This window comes from Mobula birostris, chromosome 11 (genome assembly GCF_030028105.1).
Source record: "Mobula birostris isolate sMobBir1 chromosome 11, sMobBir1.hap1, whole genome shotgun sequence".
In the NCBI taxonomy this organism is placed as follows: Eukaryota; Metazoa; Chordata; class Chondrichthyes; order Myliobatiformes; family Myliobatidae; genus Mobula; species Mobula birostris.
In genome coordinates this window covers 4,895,349-4,916,330 of record NC_092380.1, presented here as the reverse complement: position 1 = coordinate 4,916,330, position 20,982 = coordinate 4,895,349, and the positions used below count along the sequence as shown (strand labels likewise).

At 44.8% G+C, this 20,982-nt stretch overlaps 1 protein-coding gene across 2 annotated transcripts in view; it reads left to right on the top strand.

Annotated features, from left to right (window-relative positions):
* The window catches only part of tbc1d17 (TBC1 domain family, member 17), an 83,305-nt gene that overhangs the window by 49,367 nt on the left and 12,956 nt on the right, over positions 1-20,982 (top strand). For both annotated transcript variants that reach the window (XM_072271520.1, XM_072271521.1), the window contains exons 9-14: positions 6,423-6,526; positions 8,211-8,305; positions 9,968-10,084; positions 12,557-12,657; positions 16,910-17,009; positions 20,842-20,939. In XM_072271520.1, coding sequence (XP_072127621.1) covers positions 6,423-6,526; positions 8,211-8,305; positions 9,968-10,084; positions 12,557-12,657; positions 16,910-17,009; positions 20,842-20,939 — 615 coding nt within the window. The remainder of the gene's footprint in view (positions 1-6,422; positions 6,527-8,210; positions 8,306-9,967; positions 10,085-12,556; positions 12,658-16,909; positions 17,010-20,841; positions 20,940-20,982) is intronic.

Genomic DNA, 20,982 nt, shown 5'->3' with positions numbered 1-20,982 from the left:
ATTATGCCAGTAAATTATGAAAGAAGTCCAGGACCAGCCTATTGGCTCAGGGTGTCTGACCCTCCAAGGGAGGAGTTGTAAAGGTTGATGGCCACAGGCAGGAATGACTTCCTATGACGCTCTGTGCTGCATCTCGGAGGAATGCGTCTCTGGCTGAATGTACTCCTGTGCCCAACCAGTACATTATGTAGTGGATGGGGGACATTGACCAAGATGGCATGCAACTTGGACGGCATCCTCTTTTCAGACACCACCGTCAGAGAGTCCAGTTCCATCCCCACAACATCACTGGCCTTACGAATGAGTTTGATTCTGTTGGTGTCTGCTACCCTCAGCCTGCTGCCCCAGCACACAACAGCAAACACGATCGCACTGGCCACCACAGACTCATAGAACATCCTCAGTATCGTCCAGCAGATGTTAAAGGACCTCAGTCTCCTCAGGAAATAGAGACGGCTCTGACCCTTCTTGTAGACAGCCTCAGTGTTCTTTGACCAGTCCAGTTTATTGTCAATTCGTATCCTCAGGTACTTGTAATCCTCCACCATGTCCACACTGACCCTCTGGATGGAAACAGGGGTCACCGGTACCTTAGCCCTCCTCAGGTCTACCACCAGCTCCTTAGTCTTTTTTACATTAAGCTGCAGATAATTCTGCTCACACCATGTGACAAAGTTTCCTACCATAGCCCTGTACTCAGCCTCATCTCCCTTGCTGATGCATCCAACTATGGCAAAGTCATCCGAAAACTTCTGAAGATGAGAAGACTCTGTGCAGTAGTTGAAGTCTGAGGTGTAGATGTACTTGGTAAGTAGATGGATGTACCATCCATGTACTTATCCAAACTTCTTTTAAATGTTGAAATCGACCCCATATCCACCACATCCACTGCCGGCCTGTTCCAAACTCTCATCATCCTCTGAGTGAAGGTGTGCCCCCTCAGGTTCTCGATATTTTATCTTTCACCCTTAGTCATTAGTTCTAGTCTCAACCAACCTCAGTGGAAAAACGAGGAAATCTGCAGATGCTGGAATTTCAAGCAACACACATAAAAATTGCTGGTGAACGCAGCAGGCCAGACAGCAACTCTAGGAAGAGGTACAATCGACATTTCTGGCCCAGACCCTTTGCAGGACTAACTAAAAGAAGGGATAGTAAGAGATTTGAGAGGGGGAGGGGAGGGGAAGATCCTGTCATTTTGAATCTCCCCCTTCCTCTCCCACTTTCAAATCTCTTGCTATCTCTTCTTTCAGTTAGTCCTGACGAAAGGTCTCGGCCTGAAACGTCAACTGTACCTCTTCCTAGAGATGCTGCCTGGCCTGCTGCGTTCACCAGTAACTTTTATGTGTGTTGCTCAGTGGAAAAAGCCTGCTTGCATTTCATCATTATGTGCTGTGTTGTATGACGTGGGAGATCATGGTCGTTGATTGTCTGTCTGGTGTCAGCAGTTGCATAACCAGGACTTGTGATATGCCCCAGCTGCTCATACGACCATCCACCACCTGCTTCCATGGCTTCACCTGATCCTGATCAGGGGGCTAAGCAGGTGCTACACCTTGTCCAAGAGTGACCTGCAAGCTAGTGGAGGGAAGGAGTGCCTTACACCTCCTTTGGTAGAAACGTACCTCTATTCTGCCACCAAAATGCTTGCATTTACCCGAACTATCCCCCTCATAGTTTTGTATACTTCTATCAAGTCTCCCCTCGGTCTTCTATGTTCTAGGGAATAAAGTACTAACCTATTCTGCCTTTCCCTATAACTCAGGTCTTCAAGTCCCAGCAACATCCTTGTAAATTATCTCTGTAATCTTTCAGCCTTATTTACATCTTTTCTGAAGGTTGGTGACCAAAACTGAACACATTTCTCCAAATTAGGCCTCACCAATGTCTTATACAACTTCAACGAAACATCCCATCTCCTGTACTCATACTTTGATTTATGAAGGCCAATCTGCCAAAAGCTTTCTTTATGACCCTATCTACCTCTGACTCCACTTTCAAGGAATTATTGCTCTGTATTTGCAGATCCCTCCGTTCTACCACAGTCCTCAGTGCCCTACTGCTCACTGTGTAAGACCTACCCTGGTTAGTCCTCTCAAAGTGCAACTTGCCTGTATTAAGTTCCATCTGCCATTTTTCCAGCCGGTCCAGATGCCGCTGCAAACTTCGATGGTCTTCCTCACTGACCACTACACTTCCATTCTTGGTGTCATCCATAAATTTGCTGATCCAGTTAACCACATTATCACCCAGATAGATTCTTGATTAGTCAGGGTGTCAAAGGTTATGGGGAGAAGGCAGGAGAATGGGGTTGAGAGGGATAATAAATCAGCCATGGTGGAATGGCAGAGGGGAACTGATGGGCCAAATGGCCTAATTCTACTCCTTTGTCCTGTGGTCTTATTTCCAGTTAAGGCACCGATGTGCTCTGTATCAATCGTTCATCAGACTTTTGGATTCTCACATCACCACCGGCCCGCAGTATAGCAACATCATATGCTCGTATGTCTTGTGGATAAAGAACTATGGGGATTTCTGAGTGGTCGGTCGAGGATTATCTGAGTCTTGCAGTGCTTGCTCTTTGAACTCTGGCACGTTGGCCATATTTAAAACAGTCCAGTTGTTTAATGATTACCAATGCTGATGCTGGATATAAGAGAATTTCAATTCCTTGCCATCTGTGCTTCAATTTAAACATGTGCCTCCAGATCAATAACTTCAGGGCTCTGAAGTTATTGATCCGGAGGTACGTGGATGGAAAGCCATTAAGGTTTCCAGGTGACACTAAGAAGACAGCTCAAAGGGGATTGAGTTCATCCGGCAGTATTTCTCAACTGTTGATAAGAAGAGGGAACGTATTCTACACCTGATCTCTGGGTGTTTTTTTTTAATGGAACAAGTTCTGACAATGTGGAATGTACTGCCTGGAAAGGTAATACAAGAAAAGTCAACAATAAAACCACCTGTGCAGAATTAGGCCATTCGGCCCGTCAAGTCTGCTCTGCCATTCCATCATGGTTGAATTATTATCCCTCTCAACCCCACTCTCCCGCCTTCTTTCCATAACCTTCGACTCCTACAATGATCAAGATCCTACCAACCTCCGCTTTAAATATACTCAATGACTTAGTCATAGTCATACTTTATCGATCCCGGGGATAAATAATTAAATAGTAATAAAACCATAAATAGTTAAATAGTAATATGTAAATTGTGCCAGGAAATATGTCCAGGACCAGCCTATTTGCTCAGGGTGTCTGACCCTCCAAGGGAGGAGTTGTAAAGTTTAATGGCCACAGGCAGGAATGACCTCCTCATCCATCTGTGGCAATGAATTCCACAGATTCACCACCAGGCTAAAGAAACTCCTGCTCTAAGGGGCCATCCCTCTATTCTGCGGCTGTGCTCTCCAGTCCTTGACTCACCCACTACAGGAAACATCCACTCCATCTAGGCCTTTCGATATACAATAGATTTCAGTGAGATCACGCCTCATTCTTCTAAACTCCAGTGGGTACAGGTTCAGAGCCATCAAACACTCCTCGTACATTAAACCTTCTGTTCCCCGAATAATTCTCCTGAATCTCCCGTGGGCCCTCTCCAGTGCCAGTTCATCTTTGCTTAAAGAGGCCTCTTAAGGAGGTAAAGAAATCCCTCCTCATCTCTGTTCTGAAGGACTGTCCCTCTATTCTGAGGCTGTGCCCTCTGGTCCTAAACTCCTCCTCGATAGAAAACATCCTCTTCACATCCACTCTATTGAGCCCTTTCAATATTCGATGGGTTTCAATGAGAGTAGGAAGCTTGAGTAATGAGGTAGAAAGCAAGGACAGGAGCCTAATCTCATTCAAGAGAGCTTAACCCCAATCTCTGCCTGTACTGTATCTGCGTGGTAATATTCCAGAGAAAGAGGCCCAAAACTGCTCACAGTAAAGAGAGGAGGTTGTAAAGACCAACACCCTACACCAGTGGATGCTTTACCTTTGATTGTTCTGCCGACCAGATTAAGTCACAAACTATTGTTTATTTGGCACTCTGCTGTGCAGAGTTATGGCTGCTCTTCAGAGTACCTTGGTGGCTGAGGAGTGTTTTAGCAATATTGTGGGCTTGAAAGTTGTACAAGTGAAAGATTTTTCTTGAATAACATTTGGACATCTTGTTTTCTCACATTAATTTTGGACCCCCTTCATCTAATGAGATAGCAAGTGTTTCTGCACCCAGTGTCCATGTTCTCTGTTTACAATACTGTTAAATCATTGGGGGGGGGGGTGCACTTCACAACTCTGAAAGGATAGAAGCCTTTTGTCTCATAGCTTTCAGCTTTGGCTGTTGCTCTCTCCCATAGCCTAGCATTGCTTTACGTTTTTCCAGTTTGTTCTACTTAGTGATACAGCATGGTGACAGGCTCTTTTCCAGCCCGACAATTCATGCGGCCCAGCAGCCCTCGATTTAACCCTAGGCTAATCATAGGACCAGAGTCCAATTAATCTACAAACTGGTACATCTTAGGGATGGGGGAGGAAACCAGAGCACCTGGTAGAAACCCACGTGCGTACAGGAAGTGCATACTTAAAGAGGGCGCTGGAATTGAACTCCAAACTCCGATGCCCCCCAGCTGTAATAACGTCACACTAACCGCTACGCTACTGTGGTGCAGCAGTTTTTATGAATTTTGCATATGTTTCCCTTTCAGATGGTACATTGATTGTCATAGTTTGCTATGTTTTTTTTTAAAAATTCCCAGCTTCTTTCACGTTTCTTTTCTACTTCAAAGTTTGAAGTACATTTAATATCAATGTATGTATACATTATTCACTCTTGAGATTCCTCTCCTTACAGTCAGCCACAAAACAAAGAAACTATATAAGAACCCATTTTTAAAAAAAGACCATCAAACACCCAATGTGCAGAGATTAAAAAAGCAAGTATGTAAACAATAAATGCAAACAAATCGTGTTCTGAACTGAAGACAACAAAGGCAGTCCTGTCCACAGACCCTTAGTTCAGTGCAGAGCGGAGCAACGAGCTGAACCGGTCCATCCCTCACCTCCGGTCCCAAAACCCTGACCTTTTCAGTCTGGCCAAGTGCCTAAATCATCATCAAAACCTTGGGTTCAGTTGCTTCAATACACTGTGGGCCTGAACCCCGCTACCTTGACTCAGCCTGTACCTGACCTTCCCAATTTTGGACAGTGCCTAAATTGACTGAACCTCAGGTCTTCCTCATCCTCAGCGAAGGGCCTGCTGCCTCACCTTTGTTCCGCCACATCAAATTGCCTCCAAGTCCAAAGGGAAGTTACAGACCATTACTTGCAATGATTGTTTACCAGAAAAAAAGTGCTTAACAAATTATTTAAATGTTAAAAAAGAAATAAATCTAATTTCTTCTCCCACCAGTCAGTCAGTCAGTCAATCGGTGCCGTCCCGAATCCGGGGTGGGCGGCTATGCACCTCCATCTTCCTCGATCTTGCGACAGCACCAAGTACAGCCTCTCCTCCAGTTTGTTCTCGCTGGCCGCCTTGGCACTGCCCACCACCGCCCCTGCCGAACTCAAGCCCGAGGCCGTGTCGGCTTCCAGCTGCGGCCGCTTCTTCAAGCTTGGCCCTTCCTTAGGCGGAGGCCTTGGGCAGGTCCAGGCACACGGTGCAGCGTCCAAGCTCATCATGTCTCTTCTAAGTCCATAGCATATGATTCGTAGATACATGGTGAGGCTTTAATCTCTTCCACGGAAGATGGCCGTTGGCTCACAAGGAGCTCATCCGCCCTTTGTCAGGTTTTGTTGTTTTTAGTCCTGCTGGGTGTCCTCCCACCCTCCTGACCAAACTCAGTCTGGTGGGGGAGCCGGCCCAAGTTGCCGACCACTCGACCACGGCCCCTGGCCGAGCGCCGGTATCCCCTTGTTATTGTGTGATTTGGCCATCACCATAGCAACCGACCAAAGATTCTTTCATACCTCTTCCCAAATCCATTGTCCTCTCCACCAAGATATCTGTGTACTGCCACCATCTATAAAATTCCTTAAGAAGTGCATACTATTCCGACTTTGACACAGATCACTGATCCTTCATCCTATGTGGGATAAAATCTTAGAATCATTATTCCAACAGTATTGAGGAGTACTTGAAGTATTTAAGTGGGCAGGACATAGGTGATCAGGAATTGACAGTCAATTGCCTCATTGCCAGCAAAGATGTGCTGTCTAGTTACTGTCTAGATGTGAGTCCTGACGAAGGGTCTCGGCCTGAAACATCGACTGCATCTCTTCCTAGAGATGCTGCCTGGCCTGCTGCGTTCACCAGCAACTTTTATCTGTGTTGCTGTCTAGTTACTAGTCATCTTGACAGTAGAAACCATTTCTTGTTGATTCCTCTCATCAAAGCCCCTTGAAATCTATCCAATTTATTCCCTATTCCTTTTATCTTAGGGACTATGTCACAGCATCCGTCGGGAAGTGTGGAAATTCCTGCTGGGATACTACCTCTGGGGCAGTACAGCCGAGGAACGCAAAGTTATGGTAAAGCAAAAAACGTAAGCGGCAACTCTACTTGTGACCCTACATTGGAAAAAGTGAAGAGAGGAGGCAACGGGGTTGTTTGTGTGTGGAAGCATGAGTGGTCGGGCAAGAGGTTTTCCCAGGGGAGGGCAGCTAACTGGAGGGTTGATGGAATTCACGAGTAATGCATTCGGATGTGGACACGTTTTTCAATCTGAGTTGTGATAACAGGCTGAAACTTTACCCTCTTTGTTATCTGACTATGTACACCTTAAATGCAGTAAACCCCAGCAAGTTCTAAGCTGCTGTAAAGCATCAGGAGCCACCGAGTTCAGTGCAAAGTGGCTCCGATATGGTTTAACAAAAAACTATCATTAATACGTTGTTTTAAAGATTTGCTTCATTTGTACATGGAAGAGTGCAATGAACTGCATCAAATCAAATTAGGATATGCTGAGGGAAGCTGAGGAAACACAATTCAATGCCAGCATAGCATGCCTGTGGTTTACTAACCGTAACCCAGATGTGGGGCAGGGAAACTCAAAAGAAACCACGGGGAGAATATTCAAATTCCATGCAGATAGCGATTGGAATCAGTGATCGCTGTCACTATCAAGTAACTGCGTTAACCACAATGCAACCATGCCGCCTGGTGGACGAAGGCATCTTATAGGACTGCACACTAGCTCTCTGTAACAGAAATGCCATCAGATCAAAGAAATACTATGAGAGGGTCTAAGTGATTGGATCATTAAGATGTAGGATATATCTTTAAGATCTATATCTTTAAGGAAGATCATTAAGATATAGGAGCGAAATTAGGTCATTTGGCTCATCGAGTCTGCTCCGCCATTTCATCATGGCTGATTCATTTTTGCTGTTAGCCCCAATCCCATGCCTTCTCCCCAATCCCATGCCTTCTCCCCATATCCCTTCATGCCCTGACTAAGCAAGAACCTATCAACCTCTGCCTTAAATATACATAAAGGCTTGGCCTCCACAGTCACCTATGGCAAAGAATTCCACAGATACACCACTCTCTAGCTAAAGAAATTCCTCCTCTGTTCTAAAGGAACTCCCTTCTATCCTGAGGCTGTGTCCTCTGGCCCTACACTCTCTTTCCATAAGAAACATCCTCTCCACATCCACTCTATCAAGACCTTTCACCATTCAATAGGTTTCAATTAGGTTACCCCTCATTCATCTGAATTCAAGAACAATCCCGCCAAAAAGTGCTCTTCATGTGGCAAGCCGTTCAATGCTGGAATCGGTTTTGTGAACCTTCTTTGAATCCTCTCCAGTGTCAGTAGATCCTTTCTAAGATAAGGGGCCCAAAACTGTTCGCAACACCCCAAGTGAGGCCTCACCAGTGTTTACTAAAGCCTCAACATTACATATACTAAGGTTTTCGAGGAGTACTGAGATCTTGGTTACAGGTGATGGGGGATGAAGAACGGAGAACAGGAGGAATCTTGCTGTGTAACTGATAATACAGAGAGCCTTTTAAACCAGATAGTAATGAGCTGAGAGCCATATGGGATGGTGTTGCTGTACTTCTATCTGGCCATGGTGTGCTTGAGTCCCTGTACAGAGCTGCCTTTATTAATCCTTGTAACTCACACATGGTCGTCCAATCCCGCCAAAAAAGTAAGTTGTATCCTCAGAAGTTCTGTTCCACTCCGTGCAACAGAAAAGATAAACTATCGGTGATTTCTATAGAGATGAATATTTCCGGATGAAACTGCAGTGGAAATCAGTGACAGAGGATCAGGAACGTCGGAACTCCCTGCTACGGGCATACAAGAGTCTGATTGGTGAGTTTGTCAGAGAGAGGAGCAAACTTTCAAATCCTTCTTCCGTAGTCAGAGATCAGAGGCACGGCATACGCAGGCGCCTTTGTATTGTCAATGATCCCTCCCGTCCATCCAACAATCTCTTTCACCCCCCCCCCCACCACCACCCAACAATCTATTTGACCCCCCTCACCACCACCCAACAATCTATTTGACCCCCCTCACCACCACCCAACAATCTCTTTGACCCCCCCCACCACCACCCAACAATCTCTTTGACCCGTCACCACCACCCAACAATCTCTTTGACCCCCCATCACCACCCAACAATCTTTCACCCACCCAACAATCTCTTTGACCCCTATCACCACCACCCAACAATCTTTGACCCCCCACCACCCAGCAATCGCTTTGACCCCCCACCACCCAACAATTTCATTGACCCCACCACCCAACAATCTCTTTCACCCCCCCACCACCACCCAACAATCTCTTTGACCCCTGTCACCACCACTCAACAATCTCTTTGACCCGTCACCACCACCCAACAATCTCTTTGACCCCCCCACCACCACCCAACAATCTCTTTGACCCGTCACCACCACCCAACAATCTCTTTGACGCCCCCACCACCACCCAACAATCTCTTTGACCCCCCCACCACCCAACAATCTCTTTGACCCCCCCCACCACCACCCAACAATCTCTTTGACCCCCCACACCCAACAATCTCTTTGACCCCTGTCACCACCACTCAACAATCTCTTTGACCCGTCACCACCACCCAACAATCTCTTTGACCCCCCCACCACCACCCAACAATCTCTTTGACCCGTCACCACCACCCAACAATCTCTTTGACGCCCCCACCACCACCCAACAATCTCTTTGACCCCCCCACCACCCAACAATCTCTTTGACCCCCCCCACCACCACCCAACAATCTCTTTGACCCCCCACACCCAACAATCTCTTTGACCCCCCATCACCACCACCCAACAATCTCTTTGGACCCCCCCCCCAACCCAACAATCTCTTTGACTTCCCCCACCACCAGCCACATCAGGCAGGAGGTACTGTAACATTAGGATAAGGGCTCTTCGGTTAGGAAACAACTTTTTCCCCCAGGCTGTGAGATTACCGAACTCCCTGCCACCCAGTAAGTCTGCTCCGCCCTTCCATCGTGGCTGATTCTTTATCCCCTTTCCCCTGCCTTCTCCACTTAACCTTTGACGTCCTGATTGATGAACCTATCAACCTCCGCTAAAAATATACCCAATGGCTTGGCCTCCCCGTGGCAATGAATTTCACCGATTCACCACCCTCTGGCTGAAGAAATTCTTCCTCATCTCTGTTCTAAAGGGACCTTCTTGTATTCTGAGGCTGTGCCCTCTAGGTCCTTGACTGTCCCGTTATAGGAAACATCCTCTCCACGTCCACGCTCTCTCAGCCTTTCTATATTTGATAGGTTTTAATGAGGTGCCCCCCTCATTCTTCTGAACTTCAACGAGTGCAGCCCTGATATGGTGAGGTCTGAATTACACCACTGTTTGGAATCCTTTTTGCTAACATGTTGGTCCAAATGGCTGCCAGTCCTATTTTGGGAACTGCATTAACTTGTTAACACTTAGTATTAGCATTAGGGACTGTGTGTTGGATTTATTTTTTTTTCTCTTTCTGCAGAGCGGGATGTTAGTAGGACTGATCGCAACAACAAGTTCTACGAGGGGAATGACAACCCATGCCTGGTGCTGTTGAATGACGTGCTGATGACTTACTGCATGTACAACTTCGATCTAGGTACCCTGTCTTTTCATGCTCGTATGCAAGCAGACACACACACATTCACCCAGAGAGACAAACAGGCGTGCGCGCGTGCACACACACACACACACACACACACACTCACTCACCCAGAGAGACAAACAGGCACAGACACACACACACGCAGAGACACACACACTCACCCAGAGAGACAAACAGGCATACACACACACACACACATATACACACACACACACACACACACATGCAGAGACACACACACACCCACACACACTCACCCAGAGAGACAAACAGGCGCGCACACGCACGCACAGAGACAGATACACCCACACAGACACACAAATCTTAGTGAGATGATGGAGTTTAAGGAGAAGATTTCTAACTTTGAGTTCATATGTAGCCGATACTGAAGTGTGGCAGTATTTGGGTATGTCAGGATTGGAGTCCGAGGGTTTGGGGTGGAAGGCTGATGAAGTGAGTTTGTGGGTTCAGGTTGAGAATTTTTAGTGTGGGGCTTTTAATGGACTGGGGATCTGTGTTCGTTAGCAAATGCTGTGAAGGAAGTTGGTTACCAGGGCAACATAAATCTGGGCTTACACTTATGGCCAATGAAATGGAGATCAAGGTGGAACAAACTGATAATAAAATATTTTAATTGCAAAATTAGATTAAAAGCAAAAATTGTATTATATTTATCAGCCATCCCATCCCATTGGGGTCTTTCCAGTACAGAACTCAAAAACTGCAGCTATTGTGGTGCATTTCAATCTTCCCTCTCTCCTGATCTGAGTAGGTCTTCACTGCTCTGTCCTTTTTCACAGTGTTGTATTGTATTTACAAAGTTAAAGAGCATAAAGAATTTGGGGTTATCACCCGGACAAATAACAGCAGTGAGGTGACCAACCTGGATCCAACTGAGAACGGACTGCCTCTGTATCTAGCGACAATATGCGCTAAGGTGCTGTACACTAGTGTCTTGTATCATATTTTAGAATTGGGCGGCATAGGAAGAGGCTATTCAACCCATCACAACTGTGCTAGCTCTTTGAAGGACCATTACAGTTAATCCCAATCTCTCTGTTTTTTTTCTTTGTAGCCCCCCCAAAAAAATGATCCCTTTGAAGAATTTTTTCAAATTCTCATTGAAAGCTACTCTTACTTCTGTATCTACTGCCCTTTTAGACAGTAAGTACGAAATCATAAAATGAGACCCTCGGCTGGTCGGGATCAACCATGGAAGTTGCCTCCTAGCTGCCTGAGTGTCGGTACGCAAGCCAGGGCAGTACAATATGGAGAGCAAGCTGTTGTCCATGCAGCAGGCTCCCCTTCTCCGTGCAGCTGATGAATCCAAGGGCAAGGCAGAGACCGATACAGTTTGTACCAGCAGCCTCACCGGAGTTTGCCAGTCAGCGTTGAACTCAATGTAGGGCTGCCTTAAGGAGTCCCAACTCTGGACTTTTTCCCTCAGTGTTTACTCCTGAAGCCTTCTCCATGAGTAGGTATAACCACAAGATGGCAGAGGTTTGAGATCAGAGTTTTCCTTCTAGATGAGCTGCCAACCACGGCTGGTGAGCCTCCTCTGCCCGAATCAACTGGTTTTAATATGCCAGTAACCCACCTTTGTCCCTTCTCCTGCCAGTAGAAACAATCCTGCTGGACTTAGTAGCTAAGCCACAAGTGAAAGCCTGGAATTGGACTTGGTTGCCAGAGGCTATTTGAGACGCACGCCATTCGGAGTATTTAATAGGTAGTGGGAGCTTATCCCCATTATTACCCTGGCTACAACTAAAATCACAAAAACCCTCTGTTCGAAAGCTATACTAATTCTCAGTCCTTTTGCAAATGGTCTTACACTTGTGACCCATTTGCTGACCTCATTGACTCTCAAATGCTTTTAGAAATTCCTCCACATCTCAAAGGCATGAGGGTTGGTAGGTTGGTCACTGTGAATGGTCCCCGGTGTGTAGCTAAGTAGCAGAATCTGGGGAGAAGGAAAATAAGTGTGTGTAAATTTATTTAGAGATACAGCGCAGAGCAGGAGTTTCTGGCCCTTTGAGCCGCATCACCCAGCAACCCCCAATTTAACCCTCGCCTAATCGCAGGGCAATCTACAATGACCACTTAGCCTACTAACCAGTACGTCTTTGGATTGTGGGAGGAAACCAGAGCACCCGGAAAAAACCCCCGCAATCTACATACAGATTCCCTACAGATTACATCAGAATTAAACTCCAAACTCTGATGCCCCGAACTATAACTGTGGCGCCCAAACGGGTGCTTAATAACTTAATGGTCATCATGCGCCAAGTGCACCAAAGTGCCTGTTTCTGTGCTGAGTGGTTCTATAACATTTAAATTCTACTTTAACCTTTTCAGCTCGAAGGGAAACTCCCCCCAGCCTCTCATTCCCTGGTAACATTCTGACAGACCTGTGTACCTTCCCTCTGAGCTGACGTTTGAAACGGTTTGTGTTGCTCTGTTTTGCAGGTTACGTGCAGGGAATGAGTGACCTCCTCTCTCCCATACTCTATGTGACCCAGAATGAAGTCGATTCCTTCTGGTGTTTCACAGGCTTCATGGAGAAAGTGGTGAGTCCCCTGGGTGCCAGGGATATCCGTTCTGCGTGGACAAGAGCGGGGAAGGTGCAGCAGCTCTTGGCTTGGTACCCTTTCCTCTGTCAGCCTCTAAGAAGCAGGTAGAGGAGTGGCTGTTGTAGTTCAGTTAAGCTCAACCCTTGCTGCATTTACAGACCTCTTGTGTCATAGGTCTCATTGCAGGAACATGCCTCTCCTCCTCCTCCTGTTATTTAATATCATCTGGCAGATCAACTACAAGGTGCATTACTGCCCCCAGCTGGACTGTGCTTTGCTAATATCATCTTCCAAACATCAAAGTAAACTTTTTTTGTCAGAGTACATACACGCCACCACATACAACCCCCATGAATCTTTTTCCTGCATACCTAGGAAATCTATAGAACTGTAACTGTAAACAGGATCAATGAACAACAAACTGTATAAATGTAAATAAAAATAAATAGCAATAAATATCGAGCATGAAATAAATAACAATAAATATCGAGCATGGAATAACAAGATAAAGATTCCTTAAAGTGAGCCCATCAGTTATGAGAACACCAGAAGTGGAATGAGTGTAGTTATCTCCCTTTGTTCGAGAGCCTGATGGTTGAGGGGTAGTAACTGTTCTTGAACGTGATGGTGCGAGTCCTGAGGCTCTTGTGCCTTCTACCTGATGAGAGCAGTGGGAAAAGAGCAAGGCCTGGGCGGTGAGGATCTTTGATGATGGATGCTGCTTTCCTAAGACAGCATTTCATGTGGATGTGCTCAATGGTCGGGAGGGCTTTTACCTGCGATGTACAGGGCCGAATCGACTACCTTCTATAGGATTTTCCACCCAAAGGCATTGGTGCTCCCATGCCAGGCCGTGATACACAACATAAAACTGAATCCGGTGTCATTAAATGCTCCAGGAACTTATTGCACTGAACCAAGAGGATGTCTTGTAATTTCTGAGCCAGCATGAAAACAGCAGCAATGACTGGATAACTCTGTCCTCTCCAGCCTATAGAAGGCCTGGACCAATAATTGCAATTACTTCCGGGAGCATGGTGCACACCCAAGTATTATTCTCTAAACTTAGCAGCCTGTTTAAACAGCCTGTCACTCCCTCACTGGTGCCCATCAATGTCCCCTCTAATTTGTAATGACCAGTGTGTGCAAACATCTTGTGTCGAGCAATCTTTTGCCCAGTGAAGCAACGTGTGCACACTGGATGATTTTTTCAATAAAAGCAGTATAAATAAGCCAATTCTAAAATCTGCAGACAAATCATCGCAAACTGCACGTTGTCAACACCGTCCACGTCAGAAACCGAAAAAGGAAATGTGATTGTGTACGATCGTGAAATATACTTAACAGCTGCCAACGAGGTACAAGGCGACAACCTTTTGTGCGTAGTTTAAATTCCTTTGTGCGCTAGTAGCAAAAGATGAGTGCGCACACACGTACACACCTTAGAGGGAGTGTTGGTGTTCATTTCAAACCAGCCGATGGGGTTTCTTTCAGTTACCACACCTCTCCCTTCTTTTCCACCTTCAGCCTTCTCTAGTCGGCTGTCAGTCTTCCCAAAATCATTCGTTCTTGGTCTCCATCTGAAATCCCACACGCTTCTCCTGACTGAAGAGCACCTTGTATATCTGCGTGTTACATAGCTCATCTCTCAGTCAGAGAAACAAAGAGCAGTATTCAGTCATTTCACCCTGACAGGTTGTCTGTCCTCTCTTCCTTTTGTCACTTAGCAGATATCAATTGCTCGTTAAGGGTAAATACAAAATAATCTGTAGATGCTGTGATCAAAGTAACACTTCCAGTACACTGGATGAACTCAGCAGGTCGGGCAGCATCAGTTAGAAACGTTAAGAGTAATACTTATCATAGGACTTAGGATGTGAACTGCAATACTCAATTGGCAGTACAGAGGATTCCGGTTAATTGGGACACATCGGGACCAGTACATTTTGCCCCAATTATAATTGTCCTGCCATGCAGCATCCACCCTGCCTAAACACGCCTGGGCAAGATAGAAACATTTTCAGCTCACCTGGTGGGCTTGATTTTAATTGACTTGAATTATGAATTGAAATAACAAATATAGGCGAATTCAAAAAGGATGGTGCATGATAGGGAAACTTCATGATGATTTTCATGATTGGCAGCCCAAAATCCACAAGATACACCCGAAGGTATTCAGGAAGCAAAGTCTTTGTTGTCTGGTGTTTGCTGAAGTTTCATGGAAATAATTAAAAATGTATTTTTAAAAAAAAGACAAACTGAGTAATAAAATATGTATTTAAGCAAAATAAGAAGAGATTAGAACATTATCAATAGTATTACAGTGCCATAAAATCATGTAATAGTTCCCTATATTTATCATGAGAGAAATTCATCCAGTGTATGCTGAACAAAATCAATGTAGACACCTTGCGTAGATACTGGACTGCCTTCATACAATGCTGTAGATGATTGCATACTCCAGGTCTTCATTTTCATTGCAACATTCAAAATGATTGTCGATACCTTCAAATTCTTCATAGTGCTTAACTTGTTGAAGTAGTGAAATCGTTTCATTTTCACTACCAGCCATTTCCGGCATCTCCAAGCCTGAATGCTTGAAACCGCAGTGAGCAAAATCGTTCTGAACACCAAATATCCTACATTTTGAACGCAAGCACATACAGCTGACACTATTTAAAAACTTCATTCTAAGCATGGTCAAGCATCTAACAGCCACACAAGCACACAAACTGATGCAAGATAGAATCTTCCCCAATTGATCAGCATAATGTCCCAAATAAGTGGCTGTCCCAATCAACCGATGGCCCAATTAACTGGAATCCACTGCATTTGACAAGCTGCTCTGGTTGGTTTGTGGCACTTTAGGTAGCTGACAGGTATCATATGATTTTCCAAAGTCAGTAAATGTTGTGGAATATTTCAGCCAATCTTAAATTGTGAAGGAACTTTGTCTACATATTTATTAATTTGTTATTTTTGCACTATTTATTTTAGTGATTCAGAATCAGGTTTAATATCATTGCATATGTCATGAAATTTGTTAACTTAGCAGCAATATAGTACAGTACATGATAAATAGTAAAAAAGAATTACAGTAAGTATGTATGTATATTAAATAATTAAAAATAGTAGTGCTAAAACAGAAATAAAAAAAGGAAGTAATAAGGTAGTGTCCATGGGTTCAATGTCCACTCAGAAATCTGATGACAGAGGGGAAGAAGTTGTTTCTGAATCACTGAGTGTGTGCCTTCAGGCTTCTGCACCTCCTTCCCGATGGTAACAATGAAAAGAGGGCATGTCCTGTGTGAAGAGGGTCCTTAATAATGGACGTTGCCTTTCTGAGACACCGCTCCTTGAAGATGTCTTGGATGCTACAGAGTACCCAAGATGGAGCTGACTAACTCTACAACTTTCTGTAGCTTCTTTCGATCCTGTGCAGTAGCCTTCCCTCCATATCAGACAATGATTCAACCAGTCAGAATGCTCTTCTTGGTACATTTGTAGAAATTTGCAACTGTCTTAGGTGACAAACCAGATTTGCTCAAACTTCTAATAAGATAGCCACCGTCTTGCCTTCATTATGGCTGCAGCAGTATGTTGGGAGCAGGATAAATCCTCAGAGATATTGACAGGAAGTTGAGATTCCTCACTCTCTCCACTTCCGATCCCTCTATGAGGACGGGTGTGAGTTCCCTCGTCTTGCCCTTTCTGAAGTCCACAATCAGCTCTTTGATCTTGCTGATGTTGAGTGCAAGGTTCAAGTGCAGTATAATCGTATATCTTTGTAACATGCTGCTGCCACAAATTTCACGTCATGTAAGTCAGTTATAAAGAGATGCCTCAAAAAGGCAATATACATTATTAAGGACTCCCATCAACCATTACATGCCCTCCTCTCATTGCTACCATCAGGGAGGAGGTACAGGAGACTGAGGAGACACACTCAATGTTCTAGGAGCAGTTTCTTCCCTTCTGCCATCAGATTTCTGAATGGACATTGAAACTATGTACACTACCTCCCTATTTTTTGCCATATTCAGTTAATTTTTTTTTATATATACTCACTGTAGTTTATAGTTTTCATTATTATGTATTGCATTGTACTGCTGCCACAAAACAACAAATTTCACGGCACATGCCAGTGATATTAAACCTGATTCTGACCTTTGACGGTGAGAAACTGCTTCTGACGGAAAGGTTGTGCAAGTCCTGCTCATGAAAGTCTGTCTCGTGCCGTTGTTCACAGCACCGGAATTTTGAGGAAAGCCAGGAGAGCATGAAGGAACAGCTGGAAAAGTTGGCCCTGCTGCTGAGGGTGCTGGACTCTGCACTCTGCGACTTCCTAGGTCAGTGATGCATTCCAGCATGTGTACAGTCCTTGAAAAACTATTCATCTCCCAACCTTTTGTTCACAGGTACTTCTGAGTTTTTCAATTTAACTGAAAATGTTTATTTGTAAATCACACCTTTTTTTCACAGTAGTGCCCAAAAACAGGGGAAATTGTAAAGCGTGAAAAACTAAGAATTCAAATTATTCACCGGTTGTCATTTGCTGCCCATGCTCTTGATGTTACTTTAGTACATAGAACATTGAACAGTACAACACAGTATAGAGTCATAGAAAACTACAACAGAGAAACAGGTCCTTTGGCCCATCTAGTCCATGCTGAACCATTTAAACTCCCATAGCCCTGCAACTGGGACCATAGCCCTCCATACCCCTACCATCTGTGTACCTATCCAAACTTCTCTTAAACGTTGAAATGAAGATTAGATTAGATTATGAGGACACTCAGTCCTCGTTTATTGTCACTTAGAAATCCATGCATTAAAAAATGATACGTTCATTTTTTAACGAACATATTAAAAATACATTCCTCCAGAATGATATCACGAGAACACAGGACAAACCAAGACTAAAACTGACAAAACCACATAATTATAACATAGTTTCAACAGTGCAAAGCAATACCACTTGTGCTGGCATGCTCCCATGACCCTCTGAGTGAAGAAGTTTCCCCTCATGTGTCTGTTAAATCTTTCTCACCTTTCACACTTAGCCCATGACCTCTGGTTGTAGTTCCACTTAACCTCAGTGGAAAAAGCCTGCTTGCATTTACCCTATCTGTACCCCTCATAGTTTTGTCTCATAATATTGCTTGCATAAGGTGCTGGAGATGCATAATAACTATGACGTCATCTACTTGCCTAACAACCTTCAAACAGGAAACTGTTAAAATTAAATCATCTATTGAGAAATATTAGTTAATTTTAACTGTTTACGTACCTGTGTGTGTGTGTGTGCGCGTGTGTGTGCATGCATGCGCCAATGGCCCTTATCTGTGATAGACTGGCTTCCATGGTTTTTCTCTGGATGCTACTGATTACAAAACTAAGTGAGTTGGTAGGTTGATTGACTGCGGAAAATTGCCCCTAGTGTGTAGATGAGTGTTAGAAGGTGGGATAAATTTATGGGATTGTTGGGAGAGTGAAAATATCTGATTTAATGTAGGATTTGGTATAGATGGGTGGTTACTGATCAGCGTTGACTTGGTAGGTCAAAAGTCATGTTTCCATGCTGTGTGACTCTAAGGTCTCTTGTTACCACCATCACCCTCCTCTATAAAACACTACCACCACTTCTACACAGCCCACCACAGACACACACACGTACACACACACACACACACACACACGTACACACACACACACACACACACACACAGACACACACACACACACACACACACACACACACACACACACACACACATACACATTTTAATTTCCTGGTTTGCACGCATGGCAGAGGGATGCACGTGCAGGAGGACGTGTGTAGAGATGCATGCAATTGCACCACCTACACACACTTCTAATCTCTTGTCTTACACGTGGTATAAACAGAGCAGGTGGTTCTTTTCGCTGGCGGCTGTCAATTGAAAGTTATCAATTAGGCTGACTCCATCCAGTTCAGTGCGGGGGGAGTGGGGGGTGATGGTGTCTGAATGTTGTAACATTGGCAGTTGCTGCTATTTTCCATATCCTCTGTCTCCCAGAGGCTCTAAGAAAGACAGCTCAAGCTGTATTCTGAAGGCAGTTCCTGTGCATCTGGACAAGGTTTGAGACAGATTGGGGCTCCTTGCTTGGATGGTTACTGAGAGTCACTGCACATGGCGAGTGTTGATATGAATGAGAGATTGCACGGTTGCTTAGAACTTCTGGAACTAATGCGGCAATGGACCCCCATCACAATTTCTGTTTAACTTTAAAGATACCTTGTTATTCCAAGTTCTAATCCACAGTAATAACACTAGAAACTGCCAGCAAGGCTAGTTTTCCAGATGTCGTCTTCTTCTTGAGGACCACAGTTTAGGGTTTGTTACCCATGGGAGTGGGAGGGGTCAGGTGGGGGGAGTATGCTCCTTATCAGCGGTGTGAATAGATGAATCAACATGGTGCCACAGGAGTGGCTGGAAATGTGGAAAGGTATAGACCATAAAGGATTTCTGTAAAGGAATGAGAGTCAATGCCTGGTTTTTAATTGTAAATAGTTTTATTGTAAATAGGTTTTATTCTTGACTAAGGTTTGAGAGTCAACGAATGATTTATTGTAAACATCTTTATTTTGAATAAGGACTGAGAGTCAACGCATGATTTATTGTAAATGACTTTATTTATTGAATAAGGACGCAGAGTCAATGAATGGTTTTTTGTAAATAACTTTATCTTGCAATATTTCTGAATAAAGTATATTTTTGAGAAAAAAAAATGTCTTCTTCTTGGGCCCCAATCTCCCAGTAGAGCTTAGGCTGTCGATGACTGCCCATCTCCATCATTCTCTGTCCTGACTTGTCTCTCTCTCTTATTTGTAATGTGGACTGAGTGAAACTAAATATTCTACTGTAGATTGCGAGACGGCTTTGCTCCATCCGCCACAAAAAGCGGGATTTCACCGAGACCACCCATTTCAATTCTACTTCTCATTCCCATTCTGACGTGTCAGTCCACGGCCTCCTCTACTGCCAGGGTGAGGCCAGACTCAGGTTGGAGGAGCAACACCTCATATTCCATCTGGTGCCCCCTCCTTCACCATTTCCCATTCCCATTTCCCTCTCTCACCAAAACACCTCCCTCCAGTGCTCCTCCCCCTTCCCTTTCTTCCATGGTCCTCCGTCCTCTCCTATCAGGTTCCCCCTTCTCCAGCCCGTTATCTCTTCTGCCAGTCATCCCCAACGCTTCACTTCAGCCCTTCCCCCCTCCTGATTTCACCCATCACCTTCCTCCTCTGTTTCCCCCCACCTCCTTACTCTGACTTTGAATTCTCCTTTTCCTTTCCAGTCCAGACCATTTGTTCTCCTCCATAGATGCTGCCTGGCCTGCTGAGCTCCTCCAGCATTTTGTGTGTGTGTTCCAATGTTGATACCTTGATATCAGTGCATACTATCTGCTTTGATTAATACATTGTTTTCATTTGGCGATAATATGCCATTCGTCGGACAAAAAAAAATTCTCAGGCCTCTTGTCACATTTACTGCAATGAGCATTTTAATGACGGTGGAATTTTTTTGTGTTCTGCCAATCCTGTGCTTATTATTTTAAGGGCTTTTTACCCTTGATTTATCTAGTTTGGTTATAGTACCTTTTGTAGGGGTTTAATTTGTTTTTAAGGGGTTGATGGGGCGGTTGATTTAATTGCCTTTTAGTTGGGGAAAGGGATTCCTTCCACCTTGTGTTTGGATGGCTAGGATGTGCCTACACTGCCCTCTAGTGGCGAGCTGTTCCTACTACACCTGCTTAGCAGCTTCAAAGAGACGTCTTTATTTGTCACAAGAACGTTGAAACATCGCAACGTTGTGTGAAATATGCCATTTTGCGTCAACGACCAACACAATTTGTGCTGGGGGCAGCCCACAAGTGTCCGCCGCCAACATAGCCTGCCCACGAGTCACAAACCCTAACCCGTGCGTCTTGTGGGAGGAAACTGGAGCACCTAGAGGAAGTCCGTGGAGTCACAGGGAGAAAGTGCAAACTTCTTCCAGACAGCGTTGAGAATAGAACCCCAGTCAGCGATTACAGGCGCTGTAAAGCGATTATGCTACCCACTACGCTACCGTGATGCTGTCTACACTTTTGTGCCGTCCTCTATGCAACCGTTCCAATGACTCTTTCTTTCCCCAGATTCCAGAGAGTCGGGTAACCTCTGCTTCTGTTTCCGCTGGCTTCTCATCTGGTTTAAAAGGGAGTTTTCCTTTCCAGATATACTGCGCCTTTGGGAGGTATGGACTTTGATTCAATGGTGATATGCTGTGTTGGTGCCTA